Source organism: Carassius gibelio, chromosome B17 (assembly GCF_023724105.1).
Source record: "Carassius gibelio isolate Cgi1373 ecotype wild population from Czech Republic chromosome B17, carGib1.2-hapl.c, whole genome shotgun sequence".
Taxonomy (NCBI): Eukaryota; Metazoa; Chordata; class Actinopteri; order Cypriniformes; family Cyprinidae; genus Carassius; species Carassius gibelio.
In genome coordinates this window covers 15,131,135-15,150,169 of record NC_068412.1, presented here as the reverse complement: position 1 = coordinate 15,150,169, position 19,035 = coordinate 15,131,135, and the positions used below count along the sequence as shown (strand labels likewise).

The 19,035-nt window shown below is 34.8% G+C and overlaps 1 protein-coding gene across 2 annotated transcripts in view; it reads left to right on the top strand.

Annotated features, from left to right (window-relative positions):
- Positions 1-15,221, top strand: part of prkd1 (protein kinase D1) — a 35,769-nt gene extending 20,548 nt beyond the window's left edge. The window contains exons 3-19 of one of the 2 annotated variants that reach the window (XM_052580777.1): positions 583-714; positions 797-957; positions 1,158-1,181; positions 2,353-2,554; positions 4,198-4,275; positions 4,813-5,011; positions 5,384-5,507; positions 5,638-5,715; positions 5,922-6,207; positions 7,574-7,626; positions 8,045-8,117; positions 8,443-8,549; positions 9,686-9,847; positions 10,040-10,138; positions 10,808-11,075; positions 13,161-13,246; positions 14,208-15,221. In XM_052580777.1, coding sequence (XP_052436737.1) covers positions 583-714; positions 797-957; positions 1,158-1,181; positions 2,353-2,554; positions 4,198-4,275; positions 4,813-5,011; positions 5,384-5,507; positions 5,638-5,715; positions 5,922-6,207; positions 7,574-7,626; positions 8,045-8,117; positions 8,443-8,549; positions 9,686-9,847; positions 10,040-10,138; positions 10,808-11,075; positions 13,161-13,246; positions 14,208-14,426 — 2,351 coding nt within the window. In that variant the 3' untranslated portion in view covers positions 14,427-15,221. The remainder of the gene's footprint in view (positions 1-582; positions 715-796; positions 958-1,157; positions 1,182-2,352; positions 2,555-4,197; positions 4,276-4,812; positions 5,012-5,383; positions 5,508-5,637; positions 5,716-5,921; positions 6,208-7,573; positions 7,627-8,044; positions 8,118-8,442; positions 8,550-9,685; positions 9,848-10,039; positions 10,139-10,807; positions 11,076-13,160; positions 13,247-14,207) is intronic. The other variant, XM_052580778.1, reaches the window with a different exon arrangement.
- The last annotated feature ends 3,814 nt before the right edge of the window (positions 15,222-19,035 follow it).

Genomic DNA, 19,035 nt, shown 5'->3' with positions numbered 1-19,035 from the left:
TTGGTTAATTTTATACAGTTATTTAACTATCTTTTGATTTTTTTTGCATGTTTATTAAAAAAGGGAGGAATGTTTTAAAGTGCAGCAAACCAGCTAATTCCAAAAAACATCAGATTTCATCAAATCCATTGTTACACGAGCTACAGAAATGCAGTCCCCTTCATAAGGTATAAATACTGTACGTACCTTTAAGTTACCAGTATTTAGGGGTAAATTAGATGTACTTTTTAGCTTTGTATTTGTATACAAAACATTGAAATGAATGCCAATTAAAACAAATTTCCCATAAATAATGATTAGTAACAAACATTTTGATTTGGGCCAGGAATAATATGAAAGTTGAAAAAGAACAACATCCATTACGAAACAAAAGTAGTGAATTATTTACATTCGCATAACTGTGATAAATGAAAACTAGCGTATTATGAACTGTGTATTACAGCATATTATATGACGGGGACATGGAAATGTACTTGATCACAGATTGATGGATAACACAGTGCTGCTCTAAGGAGAAAGACACTGTATTCGGTAAGCTGGAAGTAACTTTTCACTTTTGTGTGTGTTGTTTCCAACTTTCAGCCTCAGCTACAGTGGAGGATTTTCAGATCAGACCTCACTCTCTGTTCGTTCACTCATATCGAGCTCCAGCGTTCTGCGATCACTGTGGAGAGATGCTGTGGGGTTTAGTGAGGCAGGGGCTTAAGTGTGAAGGTACATTTCTAAACATTCCTCCTCTGTCAGCAGTAGAAACAGACCATCATGTGATTGTCTTTTGTAACTTTCTTTGCGCTAGGCTGCGGGCTGAACTACCACAAACGCTGTGCCTTTAAAATCCCAAACAACTGCAGCGGCATCCGCAAACGACGACTATCTAACGTGTCCCTCACCGGCCTGACCAACACTCGCTCTGTGTCTGCTGACCCGTCTCCCAGCACCTCTGATGAAGCTTTACTGGTGAGTTTGATGACATTATAAGATCCACAGCATGCTGCATCAAATGCTCCCTTCAAAGTAATCTTACAAATTGTCCTAATAATCAGATCATAGATTTGGCCCCTGTTTGTTCTAGTTCTGCATGCTTGTCCTGTGTATTAACACTACTCATTCTCTGTCTCTCTCTACCTCTCCCCACACATCCCTTCATTCCTGCCCAGTCTCCTGTCAGTCCTAGCATGGAGGTAGGCACTAACTAATTCAGCTTTAACTAACCGCCGTGTGATATTTCATCTGACAAAATGTAAAAGAAAACTTGTATATTGAGTTCTTTTCTTCAAGAGTTTAAGGCATTTTAACATGACACTAGAAATGTTGTGGTACACATGTTGAGTTTGTTTGAAGAAAGCTGTTAATCGGCTGTTGACGGTAGAATCCAACATCTGTTAACCGCTCTCTAATCTGTTCCCTACACCTAGACAGGTTACAGCAAATGAACTGCATCTGTACTTAAGCGCTGCCTTACTGTCCACGTGAATCTACTTAAGGCCTTTGGTGAAGTGTACAACATGGCAACAGGAAGCTATCGATCATTTTCTTTCTTTAGAGCACATTGAATAGTTGATTATGCACACCTGCGTGATGTCAGATCTATTCACAACAGGTGGTAAGACATCTGCATCTTTGCCAATCAGCAGCACATTAAAGATCAGCTTGATGAGAAAGTTGTTGTTCTGAGTTGATGCAAATTCATCAAAGCTCAGCATATACAACAATCTCCCTCAGCATGAACCTCGTAGAGCCCTTGTGCTTTTTGTTCACCTAATCGAGGGCTGACTTCGCTCGGGTTAGTACCTGTGAGCTTGTGTGACAAATGAATGCTTTTAATTAGCTTTTTATAATAGTTGTTTAACATGTGCAAAATTTAATGACTGCCAAAAAAGCACAGTCACAGGTTTCATCCAAAAACTTTTTTTCTATTTTTATCGAACAGCTTAGCTGTCACACACTTTACTGCAGTGAATATTTCTCAGGGTGGGTTTATTTTTGTAATATAATTCTAAAAGTCTTGGCTAAAATCTATTGAACATTCAAACTTCCAAAAACTCGTTTTGTGACAACATGCCCCAGTTGTCACACTGTATAGGAGTAAGTTGTCACAGTGAAACCTGCCATTAAACAACCTGTTTATTAAGCTTTTCAGCAAATATGGAAAAGGATGTGCACATTGACAAACAACATTGTCATTAATTACATTGTCTAAATTCTTCTCAGTGTGACAGCTTGCTCCAGTTTAATACAACAGTTTACACTGACCTGACTTATTAAAAATACCAAAGTCTTGAATACACAGTTAAACCTGTAACATAGCCCTTGTGTTGTGTTGATGTCCTACACTACATTATTTGTTTACAGCAAAAAGCACCATCAGACATCTTTCCTGGAAGAGGCCGTTCCAACTCCTATATAGGTCGGCCCATAGAGTTAGACAAGATCCTGCTGTCTAAAGTGAAGGTGCCACACACATTTGTCATTCATTCCTACACGCGCCCCACCGTTTGCCAGCACTGCAAGAAGCTCCTCAAGGGCCTCTTCCGTCAGGGACTACAGTGCAAAGGTACAAGCTTATCTTCAATATTTCAAAGCCATGGTTGTAGAATGATCCTCTTGAAAATATAACGCTTTATTGCCATACTGTAATTGTTTTAGTATCTTATTGCTTCGCATAATAATGTGCCTTGTCTAAATTCCCTTCTGATCCTGATGTTTCCGTGTAGTTCTGATCCTCTGCAATAAAACTGTATTAACTCATCTGAGCTGCCATTGCAGAATGATTACTAATTGCTGTGAATCATTACTTTGTCCAGAAACCATTGCAGTTTATTCACAATATCCATTTAAACTAATTACACAAATTACGATAAGTACACAAATGTGTATAATATTGGCTATAATTTCTCCAGCAGATAGGATGTTTTGTTATTATTATATGAATGATGTACTGTGTTAGACAGATAATGAGACAGTAGGTCTTTGCTCAAAATGGAATATTAGCATACTGCACAGAATATTGTATACTACAACAATTTTTTAAAAAACATATGAAATAGTATAACATATAATAATAGTATGTGTGCAAATATCGGCACATGTTCAGTATTTAATGTAATGCATGCTGTAAATAAATAGGTTGCTTTCCATGAATTTTTAATCCAGCTGTGTGTAAAACATTTATTTGGCGCTATGGTTAAATAATCAGTTGCAATGAATATTCTATAAATCTTGAAATAAAGTAATAAATGTAGTTGAAATAAAGCCTTTTCACAAACTGATGTCACATTTCCACACTTACTAACATCATAAATATTTAATATTTTAAAATATTTTGTACATTTATAACACTATAACTTGTGTTATATTACCTTGGCAGTAAAGAAAAACAGAAAACTAGTTAATGCTGCTGCACGAGCATTTCTAATACAATCTCTTCATATTTTTTCCTGTTTTGCAAGGTTATAAAAAGTTATAGTTTTTTTTTTTTTTATGGGAATCAAATGGGAATGCAGTATATAGTTTCTGTTCATCTCTGTAGAAATATGACAATTTCTGCTTCTGGGAACCCTGAAAATCTGAAAAGGGTCCTTTGCTAGTTTAATGCAAATTAAATGCATTGCATTGTGGGAGTCAGCACTTAGCACAGTGTGCTATGGTTTTGTAACTTAAATGCAGTATTCCGTGCATAAATGAAATCTGCTGCACAGTAGTACATAGTAAACACTATAAAAATAGTATGCATAGTATACTATTTTTTCAAAACATTGTCTATTCTTAGAACATTAGGTGCCAATATACAGTGTATTGATGCTTGCTTTACAGATCCTATGTTCTGATAACACCGCAACTATCAGTGTAACAGATCACAGAATTTGTTGATCCTTTTGTGTCATCTAGAACAGAGCACAAATATAAAATGACACAACAGCTGCTTTTTATATATACGATGTGTCTGTGTAAGAGAAATATATGCCATGTGCCAAGCAGTAAAGAGTGCAGTTGGCTGGGCTGTTACAAACAGCTTTAATGTTCATGTGTTCAATGTGCGAGGTCTCAGCCTGTCAGCCACCAGCACAACAGGAACTCATATGTTTATGTGCCAGATTGGTAGCAAACTCTCTCCCTCACTCCTCCCTTTAACTCTTTCTCCCTCTCTCTGTCGCTCTGTCATTCTTCTCTACTCTCTTTTCCCTCACACTGTCTCAGATTGCAAATTCAACTGCCATAAACGATGTGCACCTAAAGTGCCAAACAACTGCCTCGGAGAGGTGTCAAGAAACGGAGGCAAGTCTAACTTTAGCATCTCCATGCGATTCAGTGATCAACACTGCAATCTGACGACAAAAACAACATTTATTCGACTGAACATCAAACGCCACGTGAACATCATTCTTCATTTGTAGCATAATGTGATCAGATGAAAAAACTGGGGTAATGTTGTACGACTAAATCTGTTTGTTTACATCACTTATAACAGTTAAGCTAAAACTGATAATTTCAATAAGTGATTATTTGTTATAATACCAGAGCAATAAAAATAGACTGGATTGCTGTACATTAACAGTAAGCATAAAATCTGATGCAAAGGCTAAAGAGCATAATGATATAACTGCTCTGTTATAATATTCCCTATTTATATTCTAATATGATATTATTAACAGTACTTTTCTAAATGGAAATGTGAAACCACTCATTTTCATGTTCTGCTTTTTATGGTGTTAAACTGACAGCTTTTTTAACACACATTGTACATCACGTGACTTACTTTGTCTTGGTTTGCGTTCCTTTTGGCTCCAATCCTTTTCTTCTAATGGCTCTCAGATCTGTTGAGCCCCGGCGCTGAATCAGATGCGGTCATGGAGGAGGGTTGTGATGATCATGACGGGGACAGACACAGTCCTCTTATCGATGACATGGAAGAGTCTCTGGCGGGAGACTCCGCTGCTCTTCTGGAAGCCGGACATGGTGAACTTGGAGATTTCCAAGACCAAGACCCAGATGAATCCAACAGAATCATCAGGTAGCTCCTCATTACCTCTAGAAGCTCTATAAACAAAACCAACAATTCAAATAGTTGACATTCATCCTAAAATACATTATCAGGTGTTGCTATTATAGTAAAGTGGACATTATATAAAATAAAAAAATACTTAATATTAAGGACAACACACCAAGACAGGGAAAATACCATTCATAACTTAATTTACTATTAGTTTGGCTGTGTTCTAGGTAACAATTTGCGTTAAAACATGTTGTAGATGTTTGTCTGTTTGAGGTCAAGTGCAAAATAAAAAAGGAACAAAACAGTACGAATATTCTATTGCTATAAAATAGTTTTTGACCTGCAATTGACATGTTCTAGAAGGTTTTGACATGTCGCCATGTTTGTAAGCCCTTCCACCAGCAACAACATCCCACTTATGCGGGTGGTTCAGTCTATCAAACACACCAAAAGGAAAAGCAGCAATGTCATGAAAGAAGGCTGGCTTGTGCATTTCAACAGCAAAGACACATTGGTAAGTGCTCTGGGTTTCCATTCTAAACCTTATGAATGAATAGGTGAATTACAAAGTGATCTTTTCTGACTGTTCATGATCGTGTCTTTTAACTGTTGTTGTTTTTTCCTCTCTTTTTTTTCCGCACCAGCGTAAGAGGCATTACTGGCGACTTGACAGCAAGTGTATTACCCTGTTCCAGAATGACTCTGGGAGCAAATACTATAAGGTAACTTCAAGTCTGACACTTGAGACGCACATTAACAAATGAATCTAGGAAGTATCTAGAGGGCTTTCATCATTTCCTTTGATAACGCTGATAGTTTGTCTTGATAGGTTTCATGGATCACCGCACACATCAGATCCACACGCATGTCTCTGCAATACCATTGAGGTTTCAGCTTTCAGATAAGACCTCTTAACCTTCTCCAACAGGAAATTCCTCTATCCGAGGTGCTGTCTCTGGAACCAGCGAAAACATTCAACCTTCTGCCTGAGGGTGCCAACCCACATTGCTTTGAGATTGCCACAGCATCTCTGGTGTACTATGTGGGAGAGAACCTGGCTCGAGCCGAAGGGGGAACGCTGGGCTACGGAAGCAGCGTGCTTGTAAGCGGTGTGGGACAGGACGTGGCCCGCATGTGGGAGATGGCCATTCAGCATGCACTTATGCCTGTCATCGCCAAGGGCATATCTCACGGCGGCCATCACAGCTACCACAGTATGAACTTCATGGTGAAACATTTAGGGGTTCATGCAAAGACCCTTGGAATGTTTCTGGGGGGGAACACAACAAATCCAGAAATGCAGTGCAGTTGTAATGTTACATTGTGTACAAATATGTACAGCATTTGATAAATACCTTATTGATCATGATTCAAGTGCATTCTATGCGTATGCAGGTGTGTGGCATGAATGCAATTCGTACATACTATGTCTGGAATTGCCATATCAGACATGCAATATCAAAAGCACCGCAGATCTGAGAAAGTGTCCACTTTACTTTGGCCATTTTATGCCTACTGTTTCATGTTGTATATTTTCATGAATTGCTTTCGGCAAATTTGAGTATTTTAGGAAAGTATTTGGACACAGGCTTTTGTGATAAATTATTCGCTTGTTAAATCTGACGTCACGTAGCCGCGCTTCCGTGTCCAAACGCTCTATCAGTTACCACGAGAAAACAACAAAAGGTTCTAATATAAACTCACAATGTGATAGAATATTAGCGAAAAAGTTATAATCTTAACCTTTAACTCCATACCGAAGTCCCAGATAGCCAGACAATGAAAATATAAATATAAAAAAATATATAACAATTATTTGTGTTTGGGACGCTGTGAGCAAGGAGAGTGGAGTTTATACCGTAAGTTTGAAAGCGTTTAGCTTAAATGATTAATATGAATAAACAGTGCTCATAAACGGCTGCTGAGGTCGTATTCTCAAGTGAAGTGAGTTGAGGCTTGGACCCGGAAACAGCGCTTCTTACGTCATCACTTAACAACCGAATATGTATATCACATCCAGATATTTTGGAGAACACATTATTAATGGCCATGTATTATATTCAGTAAGAAAATGAGCACCTTGAATCTTTTTATGTTGATCAATTTGACAAAAATAAAATAATTTATAGGTGTTTGCTAGGTAAAAGTTGCATATATATATATATATATATATATATATATATATATATATATATATATATATATATACATATGTGTATATATATATATATATACATATATATATATATATATATAAATAAAATTGTAGTATTATTTATGTACTATTATGGCATTAAATCATATTTTGAATTCAACTTTATTTTTATATTTTCTGTTTTAAATGTAATTTTATTAATTTTTCTAAATACTTTTGTCATTTTTATTATTTTAGATATAATTTCAGTTCTTTAAATTCTTTTTTTTTATCTATATACTTATATCTTTATATTATATTATAATATATCATCTTATATCATATTATATGTTTTCTTTAACTCCTCAACCACCTCAGTACAGTATTGTGCTGGTTATATTGATAATTTGTTTTTTTAATTTGTTTGTTTGGTTTTATACCTACAGAAGATGTCTCCATTAGCATCTCTGTATCCAACTGCCAGATCCAGGAGAATGTGGTAAGCTTTTTCTTATATTTGAGACACACATATATCTCATATTCTTTCTGCGTAGTGCTTTGTATCCGTGTGCAAGAGCTCAGTGTTCCCAGTGCTTGCCTATACCTGCAACCTTGAGTTCCAGTGTGATATAAACACAATGCCTCTATTGGAGATTATTTTGATTACCTGCTCGGCCATGGGGTTGCCATGGTTACTCGAGTCTTTCTGACACAGTCCTAGTGAGATGTGGAAATAGCTCTTTAGGCTACTGGTCTGAATTCAGCCATTGTTACAGTACAAAATAAAAAAAAGAGACTAGATCAGAAGAAATCTGATGTATCAAGCAATGCTCCTGAGCTTTGGGAACAGCCCATTTTGGCACATACACTTACATTTTGTTTCCATGTTTTTTTTTGTTTTTTTGTTTTTTTTACAGGATATTAGCACAGTGTATCAGATTTTCCCTGATGAAGTACTTGGCTCTGGGCAATTTGGCATTGTCTATGGAGGTAATGTACCAGTCTATTTACAGGGAGTTCTCTGACATGAGCACCCGGTGAGGAAATGTTCTGGAATCTGCGTATTAAAAGTAAAGAGAATGTGTATTTTACTGTATTTAAATATTTACATTTACTGTATTTAATATACTCAGTATTAAAATGTACTATACTTAATATTCTAATGTGTAAATACAATTCTTTAAATATTTTGATATTTAAATATTATTTTAACAAACTGTATGTAGTAAAATGAGTGTGTAATGAGTACAGTAAATACACATTCAAATATAACCATACCACCACAATATAGATCTTCCTTTCTGATATAACACAGGGAAACATAGGAAATCCGGCAGGGATGTTGCCATCAAGATCATAGATAAGCTGCGATTTCCCACCAAGCAGGAAAGTCAGCTGCGTAATGAAGTTGCCATTCTCCAGGTAAAAACACAAACAAGAAACACAATACAAAAACTGCTCAATTTTTTGGACAAGTATATTTAATACACAGACACACACACACACACATATGTATAAGATTATGGATTTATTGGAATTATATACATACATACATACACTGCCATTCAAAAGTTCTGAATGGCAGTGTCTCTTATGCTCATTAAGGCTGTATTTATTTGAACAAAAATAAAGGGGAAAAAACAGTAATACGGATGGATTTATATTTTAATATATTAAAAAAATATATAATTTATTCCTGTGATCCAAAGCTGAGTTTTCAGTGTCTTACGTCCCTTGAGAAATCATTCTAATATGCTGATTTATAATCAATGTTGGAAATAGTTTTGCCGCTTAATATTTTTTTATAACCTGAGTGCTATTCAAAATAGAAAGCTTTTGTAACAATATACACTACCGCTCAAAAGTCAAAAAAAATTAAGAATGAATTAAAATTAATTAATATTTTTGTTCAGCAAGATGTAATAAAGTAATAAAAAGTGATAGTAAAAATTAATAATGTTAGAATTTTTTTTTAAATAAATGCTGTTGTTTTTTACTTTATTTATCAAATAATCCTGAAAAAATGTGCCACAGGTTCCAAAAAATATTACGATGCTGATAATAACTAATATGCTGATTGAGTATCAAATCAGAATATTATAATGATTTCTGAAAGATCACGTGACTCTGAAGACTGAAGTAATGGCTGCTGAAAATTCAGCTTTGATCACAAGAATAAATACGTTTTTAAAATAGAAAACTGCTATTTTTCTGCTATTAAATTGATATAATATTTCAGTTTTTTCTCTGTATATTTGATTAAACAAATGCAGCCTTGATGAGCATGAGAGATTTCTTAAAAAAAACAAATCTTACTGATCTCAAAAATTTGAAAAGCATACTGTAGCACAAAATCATTCTAAACATATACAAATAGAAGAATAGAAATAGAATAATTATTTATTTTAGTAATAACGAATATAATAGATTACTATTATTTTTATTATTGGTGCATATTAAATCTATATTTGTCCATAATTTTTTTTACAGTATTGACATTTTTGGAATTGTTATAATTCATATAGATGTTAATTCAGATTCACATTTGTCTTATGTAGAACCTCCACCATCCCGGCATCGTCAACCTTGAGTGCATGTTTGAGACACCAGAGCGTGTCTTTGTTGTCATGGAAAAGCTCCATGGCGACATGTTGGAGATGATACTGTCAAGTGAGAAGGGGAGGCTGCCAGAACGCATCACCAAGTTTCTTGTTACGCAGGTACGTCTCACAGGCAGTTTCGCACACTCTTGACTCCAGCATAACAATGGCAGAATCTACACACCATCCCATATAAATATTTAAAGCGAAAATAAATGGTAAAGCTGGACTTTTGCTTTTGCATTTTATATTTATGATGTTTTATGTTTTATACCACATTATAATAATAACAGCGTTCCACTCTTTTCCTAGATTCTCATCGCTCTTCGCCACCTTCACTTCAAAAACATTGTTCACTGTGACCTCAAACCTGAGAATGTTTTGTTAGCCTCCGCTGACTCTTTTCCACAAGTGAGTAAAATCCGAACGGAACGAGAAGTAACAACAAAAGAAAGGAAATATCTGAATGAAGTGAGGCCACACCGAAATTAACATAAATGGATCTGTTTTTGTAAATGTGCAAGAATAAAAGATGGTAATTATAGCGTTTGAGGCACAGGGTTGTGTGTGTCTCTACATTCTAATGAAAGATTTCTAAATTATCCTCCCATTGTTTCTTCTGTCTGCTGCACGAGCTTGTCTCTGGAAGCTCTCAAGCAGAAAGATGACTCACTGTTTGAGCGCAGGCAAACATTTTTGGAAGAATACTAAACAAATCACTGTGTGTCATTTACAAATATTTGGCAAAGGTGGAAGCAGAACTAGAGCTGTCAATGTCTGAGCTCGGTTCTTGTGTCCTCAGGTGCTTGTTTCTGTGCGCAAATGTTTCAAAGGTGGAAAGTGTAGATCAGCAGGAGATACACTGTAACCACATCCAACTGGGTGATAATTTCACTTGACTTTCGTTCAGACTGTGACAACTGATCATTACGGCGTCTGTGGTGTTAAAAGCTAGCGCGAGAACAAAAGGATGTTATTTTTTTGGTCTTTTGTGCATTTCAGTCCTAGTCGAGTAAAATAGCCAATTCTTCCTAGTGTCTGCTTATTGTGATGCTCATTATTCGGCGATTTGTCTTGCAGGTGAAGCTGTGTGATTTTGGTTTTGCACGTATTATTGGTGAGAAGTCTTTTAGGCGTTCGGTGGTGGGCACCCCGGCGTACCTCGCACCGGAGGTGCTTCGGAACAAGGGCTACAACCGTTCGCTAGACATGTGGTCAGTGGGTGTCATCGTCTATGTCAGTCTCAGTGGCACCTTCCCATTTAATGAGGATGAAGACATTCATGACCAAATCCAGAACGCTGCTTTCATGTACCCACCAAACCCCTGGAAAACAGTCACCCCAGAGGGTAAGTTTTGGGGAGAATAGATAGCATGTGGCACAACCTTCAATGAATATGGAATGGAGAAGGTAAAGTTGTGTTTCAAGGTATTGTTCACTCTGAAAATGAAAATTCCTTCATTATTCAGTCAACCTCATGCCATTCAAAACCTGTAAAAGTTTATACTTCTCAGTGTTTTTTGTCCAAGCAAGTCATTAGGGTCCAATGTAAGGGTCGGCCGATATGCATTCTTCAAGGCCGTTGTCAATACTTGTCTTTCAAGTAGACAGATCACCGATATTTTGAACCGATATATATGTCTGGTGTAAAAACTGGTGTAAAATTAAGAATAACAAGGGCTTTCTTTAAATACCTTTAAAGATTTTATCGGCAAATTGGTTTTGAAAATAGCTGATATTGATAACCAAAAAAAAAAAGCTAATATCGGTACCGATAATTGGTTGACCCCTTGACTTAAATTATAATAGACAAGAAAATTTTTAACATTTTCAAATATATCATCTTTTGTTTTCCACAGAAGAATCAAATACATGTTTTGCTGAAGTAAAACATGGGATAAAACAAGGGATAGTTTGCCTCAAAAACATATTTGTTTTTGAGGCAAACTATCCCTTTAACAACAAAACGTTTTGTCTCCAATCAGATTTTGTAGTAAATACACTGAAAAGGTTGTGAAATACTGAAATAAGGATTTAAACCAGAAGTCAGAAGCTGTATTAACCTCTCTAAGCTGGAAACTGTCTTAATACTCAAAATGTAAGCGTTAATCCAGAAACAGAGCTATTTTGCAAATCTAACCTTGCATGGCCAGCTGTATGTGAATAACCTTATTAGAATAATTATTTCGAATTAACTTCCATTAGCTAATGTACAATGATGACCATATTGCACAAGAAATGCTATTTCTAGCCAGCCTGCTACTGATATGCACCTAGTTATGTGACGTTAAACTCTATTTTGAAGTCATACTTCAGCTTGATGTTCCTACTGAAGCTCTAATTATCGCCGCCCTGTGACTGTACACATAGGTGACCTCAACTCACCCAAATCATTTCTGCATAGCTTACGGTTCATGATCTAGGAAGATATGGTCAGTGTTAATTCAAACTTGAGGCTTGAATTGAGGTCTACAATAGGTAATATTTATCTTTAAGTCATATGCAATCTGTATGAATAGAACTGACCTCATCTCATTAACTCAACTAGATTTTTGATGCCCTCACCTTTGACCCTGTTTATTCACTAATGCCCTCCTTCTTCCTCATTAAAATAGCAAGAGAACTGGAGACCACACTTTACTTACTTAAGAACACAGGCAATTGGAACAAATTATTCACATAGATTTTTATTTATTTATATAGTTTGGTTGGTATCAAGTATGGCCATTTTAATAATTACTTTGTTTGTAAAAACTCTTTTAATTGAATTTGTTCCTGTTTACTGTGAAGTGAAAATATTTAAGTGCCATAACAAAGATTATCTGCTTCCTAAAACAAATTGCAAAACATATGAAGAAATTTGAGAACAAATTAATTTATATTAGTTCTTTTTTTTATTGCAATGCATTTAAATGCATGTGCAATGGTAAATACACAGACTTTATATTTTTGGATTTTCTCTGTAAAAGCATTTTTCATTATAATGTAATAATAAATACTTGAAATAATTTTGACAAAATGTAAAATGTATTTCCAAATTATTATTATTAAAAAAAGTGTAGTGCAGTAACATTAAATGACTACCCGTCTACGAAGCTAATGGTAAACTGTGTAGATGTGTGAGAGAGAGAGGTGAAAGAGAAGGAAAGGGAAAAGAAAAGATGAAGAGAAGAGAGGGCACAGGTTAAGAAAAGAAATTGGTGAGAGCGTGCTCAATTTTTGTTACGACCCATTCATGTGGATAATGCCAAACGATCCCTTAGACTAAAGCTCGGAGGCCTCAAGATTAAGAAACTTTGGTGTGTCTCTGAAATTTGTGACCCTTGAAATAATGTTAACATGATGTTGGTTTTGCTCATTATCCCATTGGACACAAAATTCTTCAGGTTTTCCACCACAGGCTGATCACTGACAACCTGTTTTGTTGTTACAGCAATTGACCTCATTAATAACCTGCTGCAAGTCAAAATGAGGAAGCGCTACAGCGTGGACAAGTCTCTCAGCCATCCCTGGTTACAGGTTAGAAGATAATGACGTTTATATGCCCTGCGTAAAAAAAGGCTATATGCACACAAAAAAATTTGTTAACCCCCAGTTACATTAGGCAACTGAAACAGGGGCACAATTACCCTCCATGTCTGTGTAAGAGAATATTAACGTCTTAACAAGGCGAGAATAACCCTTCAATGGCAGTGACTGGTCATCTTAATTTATGATTTCTTACATGCAGAGACATAGCAGAGACTTCACACATTATTTTAGGAAACGTGCAAAAGAGGTTTCAAATTTTTATGACAATAACCTAACTAGAAAAATATTTTACTGCAACTCATGTGCTGTAATTTTTTCTTCATGCTACATCTTTGCTTTCACCCATTTATCTTGTCGCAATAATTTCTTTCATTTCCACTCTATTTTTACACTTTTAAATTAACCTTTGAAAAACAAAGAAACAAACAACAGAGAACTGGGTGTAATGTTTTCAGACACTTCACATTATGTTAATAGCAAATGAAAGTTCATTCTATTTTTCTTCAGTGAGACTTCAAAGTGTTCTAGGACTTCAGTACATCTTTATATGCAATATCCTAATTACTTCTATAGTCTTTGAACCATGATTAAAGAGTACTGTTGAATGTACTAACAAGCATTTATGGTCAAATAAAATATACTAATAATGTCATTTATGTTGAAACTTCTATTTAAATGTATCAGTAATTACACATTTGTAATTTAAGTTGCTATTTAAAAAATATTAAATATTATATATAAATATTATAACCAAGTACTTTACATTTGGTTTATTATGATAGTCAACATGTCAAAACGAGTGTACTTCAAAGCACAAATTATTAAAACATGGAAAAAAAGTCAGGAAAATGTCCAGCAGTCTGAAAGTATAGACAGATAGAAAGCGTTTTATTTATTTATGTAACAAGGTGGAACGTTTTTGATCTCTAAAGATTTATCTTTATGACAGGACTACCAGATGTGGCTGGACCTGCGGACTTTGGAGTGCAAAATGCTGGAGCGATATATCACCCACGAAAGCGATGATTTGCGCTGGGAGCATTTTGCCGAACAAAATGGCCTTCAGTACCCAGCCCACTTAATCAACCCTCATGCCGATGTCCGTGAAGAGGCGGAGTCTGATGAGTTTGTGATGGGCATGCTCAGCGACAGAGTCAGTGTTCTGTAAATTGCTGCCTGGCCCTTTAAGGGCACAACGAAGGAACTCAAGCCAACTGTATACTGTAACATCACCACTTTAGCCAACTGTAAATGCCTTGACAAATCCTAACAAAAGTGCTGCACAATTTCATTTAACCGTACACTACAGATCAAGCACAAATTTCATTATACACACAGTGCCTAAGCCACAAAAGCCAATCTAGCCATACACAGAAGTACAATCATACCCAAATATACTGTATGAAACATTTTTTCTAACAAAACTGCACTTAAACTACTATGAACAAACATAACTTACAGGCTCCTTTTGTTCTTAAGGACTTTGGAGCTTAATCTTAGAATAAAACTATGTATTAGTATTGTTGTTTTTGCCATTACATTGTTGAAAACAGTGTATCAGCAGTATTTGTATAACTCACAAAAGAAGCGTGTTATAAAATTAACTTAAAAAGTCTTTTATTAACTAAATTATTCTGCTAAGAAATACCACCACAAAGGTTTTGTGGTGACCTGTTGAATTGACGATTACTTGAAAAAATGTATAGTGGAGAGCATTTATAGCTTTTGTGGTTTTGTGTTGTTGTGCTTATGAATGTAGCGTGTGTGTTTCTCTGTGTGTGTGGTACTTTGGCGGTTGGTTATGTTATTAATCTGTGCAAGTGTAAGACTGCAAAACAACACTGCCTGTGGACTGGAAAGGTGTTTTTTTTTTTTTTGCTGTTGCTTTTGCTTTCTTCAGAGATGTTGGAATAATAACGTGCAGCTGGTTGTGTAAACATAAAGTATTATGTGCTTATAAAAAGATTTTCAGCGTGTTTCTTTCAGTGTTCTCTTTAAGTGATGATAAGAAGTGTAACACTGATATCAGCAATTCTGTCCAAATGGTTGATTAAATGTTAACAAAATATTTCTTTAGTTGTATAATTATGGCCTGGAATGATTGCAAGTCACAGAATGGCAGTTTGGGAGATACAAGCCCAAAGGTGAGTGATAAAGTCATAGTGCTTGAAAAAGATCATATACTGTGGGCTAGTGTTTTTGGCAGACTGCTGCTTCATTGCCAAATCGAGAAGGTGTTATTTGCTGTCTGGCCTCAGGAAGAGTGCTTCCTCATCGACAGATGGCGCTGTATGCTTGTGCAGCATTAAAGCCTGAAAGTTGGTACGGTGGGACACTAAAATTGTTTCTTTAATACAACATTTTACAGACGGCTACAGAAATAGATTGGCATACAAAATGAATACGACCTAAATCAAGTAATGTAATGGATTTGGCTTATTTACCAAATATGAGTAGGCTATTAGTATGGGAAGTTGTAGGCTAATCCGTAAGTACATTTTTAAGTATTTAAAAAAAATAATAGAGTTGTGTTTGAATTCTTCGTGATTGAAAACGAGGCTGTGAAGGAAATATACGCCTTGGGCTGTAGTGTGTTTTGTATATGGACCTATTTTAGTGCCATGATTTTCCACAACAAATTAAACATGTTTCTTTTCTGTCAAAAATATTCTAGCAGGCCTATTATTACAACACCTAATGATTGACAGCACAGCTAAAAATCTAAGCTATAACATTTTATATAAAAAAAAAGTATCATCAAAATATGTCCTATCTTTTTCAGTTTTTAAAATCCCCGTATTATCACTTAAATCTCTTACGAAGTGTACAAATTAACTGTATTATTTCATTAGGCTAATTCATTCATCCACTCGATTTTGTTTCTAAATAGGCTACTGTCTGTTTTAAACAGATTCTTACTTTTTGCGTATTTTGCGCGCCATTTGTTATCGTAATCTAGGCTATATCTCGTTAAACATTTTTCTAATTTCTATTATTTTCTCATTCCTATTTTTACACATTGCTATAGGCTGTATTTGCTATTTGCTACATAGCCTACAGGCTATCCAGCTCGTCTCCAAACGTATTTTGTCAGGAAAACGAAAATGCGCTTTTCTTCAATTTCTCTAACTTTTGCTCGTTTAAATAGAAAATGTTCCATTCTAAAACAGCAGTCGGTCTTTATGAATCATTTACACAACGCCACCGGCCTATTCCTGGACCAGAGATGACGAGCTCAGACTGAAAGAAAGGGAAGAATCTTACAGATGGGCTGTCTATCGAGTTACGAAGGATTTGAGTCTGTTTTTTCTCTCTCTCATCCAAACTCCTCCCCACAATAGATGGAGAATAGAGCCAACAGTGCAGGTGTTACACGACCAAAAGGAAAATGTACTGTATATGAGTCATATCTCATTTAAAAACAAGAAATTCGATTGAAAACATGGGTAACAAACGATAAATAAAATGCTATGAAAAAAAAGCTAGGCTATTGTGAAGTAGCCTATTAAAAAAATGATTAAAGAACACATTCAAAATAAAAAGCCTATAGTTTAAAATAAAAAAGGGTTAGGCAATTATATGGATGAGATTCCTCGTAGAATCTGTATTTTATAAAATACAATACATTCATCTAATCAAACCGTCAATACTGATAGCTAGATTGTTTTTCACAATGCTGAAAATAAATGTCTATTATTCATTTAATATAGGTCTTACTTTAAATCTACATTAAACGAACAAGTCTCAAAATGTGTAACAGAATACCCACATTCGGAAGAGACTTCATTACTTGTAAAATAAACAACTAGTGAAGAACTTTTCATTTCTCAACAATAAAAACAGTTAAGAAACAAAAACATTAACAGCGTTAAAATATGCAATATTCGCGTTTCCTGCTAGAAGGGGCAATAATCAAGTAATATAAAAGCAATAAATGTATTAAATTATGCCTTAGTAGAGATCTTATTAACACATTTGTCTTGGTTTTTTTTTTTTTTTTTTTTTTTGTCTCTCATCTATGATGTAGCCTGTCTGCTGGAGTTGCACATGTTTTCTAGGGAATGTGCATTCGGAAAATAGTTAGTATGCAAATGAAGAATCACAGCTTTGACAGCGAGTAACCATATGTTCTGCAAATGCATATTTAAAAAAAAAAAAAGGAGAGAGAGATATATCCTGAAAGGATTGTTGCCGTAGTAACTCCGTTTTTCTTCATCCTGACTGCGTTGGCACAGACGATTTCACCAAAAGGAAAACAAATATAATAGTTTCGCACGTCTGAATTATTTGGTTCTGTCAGACAAAACACGCAAATATTTTCCCCGATTCCGTGTTGAGCAGCAAACAGGAAACCAGACGGAGCAAAATAAATAAATAATAATAATAATAATAATAACAATAATAATAAATTGCCGATTAAATGACCTTTCAGTTCACGAGTCAGACAGGCTGCTGCTTCTCTTTGTGTGATATTAATTTCAAACGATAAAGCATAGGCTACATTCCGAAGTCTAAATATAAAAAGCAGCCAAACTGTTACAATATATTGGAGTAACTGTATTTAATAGACATTTTGTTGTAAATTGATTTATTTAATCAGCTCTGTTTTAGTCTACGACTGTATTATGCATAATATATTTTACCTTAAATCAGAAAGGTCTCGGTATACTGGACTGACTTTAGCGATCCACCAAATTAAATCTTGATTATGTGAAAACAGGTCAGTGTTGCGCGTGGCAGGTATCAATGTGTAAAACATGCACGTGCAGTTGTGAGCTTTATAAGAGCGTGACACCTTCATCAACCCCCAGTTATCCTCTGCTCCTGCAACGGAGGAAATTAAATCAAAGATTAAAACATGTTAGAAAAATATGTTTTGCTTTTATATTCAATTTGATATCAAATTCTGCCAGCTAGATAAACATAATGCTGACCTGAGATTTATGGATAGTCTTAGAATGGATCAAAGGATAGCTTTAAACTCAGTCAAAATGTTGTTATTTTTAATGCTAAAATACAATTTACATAAATCAAAAATTAGGATAAAATATACATGATAGAAAATAAAATGCAAAGGAAAGTTATGGCCATACTCAAAACAAAAAAATAATTAACTGGTTTTATCATCGGTAATATAAAATGAATGTTTCTGATAATGTACAAATATTTAAATATATATTTGAATAAACATGGCAGTTAAATGGGTTCAAGACATTTAAATGCATGTTTTTGTCTCATTATAACAATGATAACAAAATAACAATATAACAAAGTGTTAAGGTAGAACGCTAGGGGACGCCAAAATAGAAACTGACACACATCAGATATTGACAAACGAGTAAATGTGTAAACAAATATATGTTTCATATATATATATATATATATATATATATATATATATATATATATATATATATATATATATATAAAGAAAAACGGATCATTGGAAATTAAATAATTATACATATTAATAATAAAAGGATAATAATTAGTAATGTAATCAATATATTTTTGCATACTGCAATTTGTTTTAAATTATTTTATGCTAAATAATATATGTGTATATATATATATATGTATATATATATATATTTTTTTTTTTGTATTTTTTGTGTGTGTCCATCAGTGTAACTCATAATCATTTAAGGTTTTATATTTATGTGTCATGTTTTCAGTTACAATGTGATTTTCTTCATTAGCAATTCAATCCAAAGTGGTTTTAAAAAGTGCAATAAACTCATCATTGCAGATTGTCACTTTGACACCACTTTAATTTC